At 57.1% G+C, this 6,448-nt stretch overlaps 1 protein-coding gene and 1 long non-coding RNA gene across 2 annotated transcripts; one reads left to right on the top strand and one right to left on the bottom strand.

The window, feature by feature from the left end:
- The first annotated feature begins 436 nt into the window (after nt 1–436).
- Nucleotides 437–4,168, top strand: LOC131483242 (uncharacterized). Its single transcript, XR_009247583.1, has 3 exons — nt 437–542; nt 1,238–1,370; nt 4,040–4,168. It is a non-coding gene; the product is annotated as an uncharacterized LOC131483242 (long non-coding RNA).
- On the bottom strand, nt 1,540–6,262 carry ORAI3 (ORAI calcium release-activated calcium modulator 3). Its single transcript, XM_004586898.2, has 2 exons — nt 5,772–6,262; nt 1,540–2,778 (listed from the first exon to the last, which is right to left on the bottom strand). Exons 1-2 carry the CDS (start codon nt 5,997–5,999, stop codon nt 2,110–2,112), a joined length of 897 nt encoding a protein of 298 aa, XP_004586955.1. The 5' UTR covers nt 6,000–6,262; the 3' UTR covers nt 1,540–2,109.
- Nucleotides 6,263–6,448: the final 186 nt, after the last annotated feature.

Raw genomic sequence — 6,448 nt, 5'->3', positions numbered from 1 at the left:
TGCGGTGGGGGGAGGTGAAGTGGCCCGCCTTGGGCCTTGATGCCCATTTGACAAACAGGGAATCTGAGGTAGTGTGTTTTGCCATGGGCAGTCCATGGGTTCTATGTTCTTAGGCCTGGTGGGACCTGAACCCCTTGAATGGGTCCCTGAAACTGAGTCCCACGGGGCCAGAGGTGAGCTATGGACATCCATTTTCCACGCATTTGTGGCTGCGCGTCCCTGTGAGGCCAGGCCTCACCTGTGACCCAGGAGCTGAGGTCACACTTTGCATCCAATGTGGCTGCAGGCAGCGCTTCCCTGAGGCCCTGCTACCAGAACCCAGGTGCCCTGAGCTCCCAAAGTGGCTGCACCTGTCCTTTGCAAATGACCTTGGACAAGTTATTGACTTCTTTCCTTATGAGGTGTTTTTTGTTTGTTTTGTTTAAATTTTTTTGAAAGACAGATTTACAGAGAGGAGACAGCTCTTCCATCTGCTGGTTCATTGCCCCAAATGGTCACAATGGCCAGAGCTGAACTGATCTGAAGCCAGGAACTTCTTCCAGGTGCAGGGTCCCAAGGCTTTGAGCCATCCTCTGCTGCTTTCCCAGGCCACAGGCAAGGAGCGAGATGGGAAGTGGAGCAGCAGACTTGAGCCGGCGCCCATGGGGGATCCCAGTGCTTGAAGATGAAAGCTTAGCTATTGAGCCCCAGCACCAGCCCCTAGAAGTTCCTTAGAGATGCCCGTGTGATGTGGAGGTAATCCAAGTTCAGTTCTCACTGACCAGAGGCCTGGCTTTGGGCTCCAGCTTCCTCATCTTTGGAGTGAAAATCAAGAGTTGTCCCTGGGGCCAGCACTGTAGCTTAACGGGTAAAGCTGGCACCACCATCACTTGCAGCACTGGCGTCCCATATGGGTGCCAGGTTACAGCCCAGCTGCTTCGCTTCCCCCGCCAGTTCCCTCCCAGCAGAAGGTGATGCATGTGTTAGGGCCTCTGCCCCTCAAGCTGGAAGCCCTGCAGAAACTCCTCCCTTCAGCCTGGCCCCGCCCTGGCAGCTGTGAACATTTAGGGAGTGAACCAGCAGGTGGAATATTTGTATCTGCTTTGGAATAAAATTAAGTGCTCACTTCGGCAGCACATATACTAAAATTGAAATAAGATTAAGTACATTTTACTAAAAAGAGAGAGGTGGTTGTGAGGATTAAATAAAATAATCACTGAAATCCCACAAGAGCCAGAGAAGTTCCTTCTCTCCACAGTCAGAAGCACCCAGCCTCGTCTGCTCCTGAGACCCACCGGGGCCTCCCAGCTCTCCTTGGCCCCACAAAGCCTCCCCTTCAACCAGTCTCGGCCACAAGGACATCTGTGAAACAATTTATTGTACAAAACAAGGTGCATCAAAAATTCAGTGTCCCGACAGGTCCGCATTCTCAGGGACAAGGACTGGAGCTTCAACCCCTTGCTGAGTGGTCAGGGACACGGGTCCCAGAGCCTGCAGAGGGCCATCTTTACCCCCCCGGCACAGGTGGGCAGAGTGAGACCCGGAGACAGACTTGTAAGCATGGGCCTAGGGCAGCGGGAGGAAGTAGTAGGGAGGGACATGGAGAGGTCATGGGCAGTTGGGAAGTCCTTATCCTAAGGGAGGCTGGACTAGAACCCCAAATCCTCCCATGCCAAGAATGTGGCACACACACCCCACACAGCTGGGGGTGGGGAGAAGCTTCCCCTAAAACACCAACCCTCAGAAACGGACTCTTAGGAGAATGAAGCAAGGGTCGACCGCTTTCTGCCACAATTGTGTGGGACCTTCTGCAAGGGGCAGAGACACAGCACCATGGTCCCCCAAGGGGCCCCTGACCTCACCCTCCTGACTCCATCCACCATCTGATGCTTCGACGGGGACCTCCACATCCTCGCTGGGACAGACAGACACGAAACATCCTTGGTATAGTTGGACCCTGTGGGCGGGAGTGTGGCCACCTGGGGCAGGGATTGCCGTCGGGACCCCGGAAGGCGCGTCCCGCAGACCTCTGGAGGGAGCGGCGTTTGTGGCAGTCGCTAACACCGGCCTCACGCAGCCTGCAGCTCCCCCTGCAGGTGACACTTGATACAACAGTCGCTAACACCGGCCTCACACAGCCTGCAGCTCGCCCTGCAGGCGGCTCAGCTCCTCCAGCTCTTGCTTGTGCCGGTCGGTCTTGTGGGCTACCAGGGAGCGGTAGAAATGCAGGGCAAAGGCCACAAACACCAGCCCGACAGGTACCATGATCACCGTGGAGGCCATGGCTGCTTGCCATCCCGGCCCGTGGGTCCCATTGCTGTCACCACACACCTGCCGAGGCGGGCAGGTTTCAGAAGGTTTAGCCTGCGGAGGGGCTAGGGATGCAGAGGCTGGTGGGAGGTGGGACGCGGGACTGAGTGAGGTGCCCACTGGTGGCAGATTCCCAGGTGCCTGGGATGCAGGTGCCCCAGGAGCTGGCGTGTCCAGCGGTGCCCCGATGGGCACAAATTTTACCCAGCCCACCAGGACCACTTCGGCGAGGAAGAGGAAGGTGCCCAGGGCCGTGGAGAAGCCCCAGGCCAGCTCCACATAACGGTGCAGCCGCTGGTGTGGTGATTGGTGGACTGAGTTGAGGTTGTGGATGTTGCTCACGGCTTCGATGTGGGGCAGCAAACACGTGGAGACCATGAGCGCGAACAGGTGCACCGCGACGAGCACGGTGGTGCAGGCACTGAAGGCCACCAGCAGGCCCGGAGGGTATTCATGGTCACTTTCCAGCTGCACCTCCACCATGGCCACCTGCAGCACAACAGCCAATGAGTGCCTGACTAAAGATGTTTCCCTCCCCCCAGTTACAACATCACTGCTAAAGCCTTAGAACTACAATGGTGCCTAGTGGAATAAAAGGTGCTCAGTTTTGTTGTTGGGTGAATGGGTGGGGAGAAGTACTAAATCCTGAAGTTTATTCCCACCAGGCCTGGGCCCTGGTTTCCTCCATATAGCTATCACGATCAAGAGGGCTGGACAACTGGTTTACCTGGTTTTAACACAGACGTTACAAAAGGCTCAGTACCAGGGCCAGCACTTTAGAGGAGGTTATACTGCAAGCCTAGGGTACCAGCATCCTAGGTGCTGCTTCATGTCCCAGCTGCTCCACTTCCAATCCAGCAACCTGTTATGTGTGTCTGGAAGAGCAGCAGAGGATGGCCCGAGTGCTGGGACCCCTGCACCTACATGAAGGATCTGGAAGAGGCTCCTGGCTTGGGCCTGGTCCAACCCAACTGTGATAGCCATTTGGGAAGTGAATTGTTAGATGGAAGATTCCCTCTCTCTCTCTCCGTAACTATCTTTCAAATAAATAAATACTTCTTAGCTCCATAGGCTGTATGTAAAAAAAAAAAAAAATGTTATTTTTTATTGGAAAGGCAAATTTACAGAGAGGAGGAGAGACAGAAAGATCCTTTATCCACTGGTTCACTCCCCAAATAGCTCAACGGCTGCAGCTGAACTGATCTGAAGCCAGGAGCCTGGAGCTTCTTCCAGGTCTCCCACATGCATGCAGGGTCCCAAGGCTTTGAACCATCCTCTGATGCTTTCCTAGGCCTCAGGCAGGGAGCTAGATGGGAAGTGGGAAGTGGGCCACCGTGACATGAACTGGCACCCAAGAGAGATCCTGGCATGTACGAAGGGAAGATTAGCCAACTGAGCCATCATGCTTGACCCTCCACAAGCTGTGTAATCTGAAGCTGAGCTGTGTGCAGTGCAGTCTCCTATCTGGACAAGAGACAGATAACAGCACCAACCTGCCTTCCAGCATGACCAGGACTCAAGACCACAGCAGGTGCTGAGGACCAAGGAGCCCCCATTGAGTGGTGGCTGTGGCCACTACGTTCATGCTCGAATCCGAGGCTGAGCTTGTGATCTTGTGTCCCACGAACTGACGCCAGCTCGCAGGCATGTTTTGCTTGGCTCACACACTGCACTGTTTTTTCTTCCAAATAGTGAATAAATGCTAACTTTGGAAACTCAAGTGATTGCATATAAATATCCCTATTTCCAGATCTTCCTGAACACTGGGCAGATGGGGTCACACGAAGCACGCATTCTTTCATGGCAGTCAGGACCGAAGCCTGGCTGCTCCCATGGCCATAGGGTCTCTCGGCGTCTCCAGACCCCACCCAACCAGCCTGTGCACACCCCACAACCGACAGGCATGTGTGGGTGTGGACTCTAACATCAGACTGCTCAAGTTCAAAAACTGCCATTTACTTGCTGTGGGACCTTGGGTAGGTGTCTTTCCATCTCTGTAATCTGTAAAATAGCCATGGTATTGGTACCCTCTTGATATGATGAGAAAAAGATGCTGCCTGTGGAAGTCCTGGCTGCAGTGCCTGGTACTTGGCCACACATGCCGCAGCGTGTTGGTCTGTAATTCTAACTTCAGAACCAGATCATTAGCTGGTGCTGGGGGACAGAGGAGGAAGGTGCAGAGCTCCATATTTAGCGGGAGGAAGATGAGGGTATTTGGGGGAACTAGGCCATGGCAGGTGTTCAGCAGGTGTTTTCCACAGGCAGGGATTCTGGGCCAGGTCTAGTCTTGGTTTCTCCCAGATCCTGGCCCAGCCTCGCGGCCAGTCCTGTCCCTAGAACCTACACTCAGCTGCCTGATCCTGCAGAGAAGGCTGCTGGCCCTTAAGCTGTCACCCTAGCAACGCCAAGTCCTGCAGCAGGCCGGATTGTCCCCCTGAGAATGGGCTAGACCAGGGCAAGGTCATGGGTGGGTGGCTGCAGACTGGGGAGGTGGGGCGGGGGCAGACTCCCTGTCTCCATACTAGCCCCTTTCCCCTGGCCCCCCCATAGAAAAGGAGGGCAGATCTGTGGCTTCTGCAACTCCTCAGCGAAAATCAGCAGCCTCGGCAGATTCCCTAGGGCTGGAGACCTTCCTAGTCTATCAGAGCAGACATCAATCATGCAACCCCACTCTGCAACCCCACCAGAAGCCCACTGCCATCCATAGGGATCCGTGGGTGACACCCTGGGCTCAAGCCCTTTCGGTACTGAGAGTCCCAAGCAGAGCCACTGCCCTTCCTCCCCCACCCCGGGCCTCAGTCTCTGCCGCTGTCCAGCTGGCAACTGGGTCCACGCTACCTCCTCTAACACGTGCCACACGTCTGGTGTGGTCCTTCTTACTGATGGCTCCTCGGAGGAGAGAGGGGGTGTGCTTGGCAGATTCCAGAGGGCATATACTGCATCACCTCCCAGGTCCTAGGCAGCTGGACAGGCCAGGGTCACAGGGCTAGCGGCCCCTACACAGGACTTGTGTGTTAAGACCTCACCCTGGGACTGTTAGCAGCCACACCTGCAGTTAATCAGCCAGAGAATCAACAATCGGTTTCCTTGCCCAGCGGCTGCCTCTACCCTCCCCGGAGCCAGGAGCGCCCTCTGTGCTCGGTGGGTAGTCGGTACCTTCCTTGGGATTAGAATGGGCCCAATCAGCAACAACCCCCCAACTTCGGACCCGCTCCTGAGGCCTTGAAGGCACTGATGCTGGCACTGGGCTTCTGAGAATCACTTGTTCCCAGGCATTGGGCTCCTTCTCCAGGCATGCCCGGGACCCCTCCCCCGCGGCCGTTTCTACTACTGGTGTACCCTGGGATCTTCATGGGCTGTGCCCCTCTGTATCCCCTTAAAGTCCATCTTTCCCATTCCTCTGCCCTCGGACACCAGTCGACCTCGCCCACGACCCCGGCATCCCACGTGCATCATTATCCCTCCCCTGGGCTGCCCCTCACCATGGCGAAGCCGGACAGCAGGGCAGACGTGCGGCTGGAGGCTTTGAGCTTGGCCCGGCTGAGGTAGAGGCGGCGCCAGCTGAGCGCCCGGAGCGAGTGCTGACTGGCCCCCATGAGGTCCAGGTAGCCACGGTGCACGAACTCGCGGTACGTGGCAGAGCCCGGGGGACTCTCGACCTCCGGGTTCAGCGGGGCCTGCTCGCCCGCGTCCCCCTCACCGCCCTTCATTCTGGAGGGGTCTGGGGGAATCCGGAATCAGGCGGGCAGTGGTCACGGCGGGGCCAAGGCGCCTCTGGGGCCCCTGAAGGACCGGCTGAAACCAGGGGACGGTCCCATCCCCGCCCCCGGGCCGGGTGTGCGGGAACGTGAGCGGCGGACGTCTGCGGGGAGCCCCAAGGGCCCGAGCTGGACGGCGGAGGCCGAAACAGGAACTGGGGCGGAGGCGGGGCCGGCGCGGCCACATGATGGGGTGGAGTCGGGGTACCGAGCCCCCGAAGAACCTCCTACCCCAAGGTATCCTACAACCCATGTCCACTCTGAAACGTTACCAGACGCTCATACCCCAGTCCTCGCAGGGTCATCCGAGCGTCCCCAGGTGAACTCTTACGAGGTGAGCCCATTCACCTGCGGAGTAGGGAGCCTGGTACCCGCAAGGGACCATGCCACCCCACCCCGTC

The sequence above is a fragment of the Ochotona princeps genome, chromosome 24, assembly GCF_030435755.1.
Source record: "Ochotona princeps isolate mOchPri1 chromosome 24, mOchPri1.hap1, whole genome shotgun sequence".
Taxonomy (NCBI): Eukaryota; Metazoa; Chordata; class Mammalia; order Lagomorpha; family Ochotonidae; genus Ochotona; species Ochotona princeps.
The sequence above is the reverse complement of the archived record's forward strand: the minus strand, read 5'-3'. Positions and strand labels throughout refer to the sequence as shown.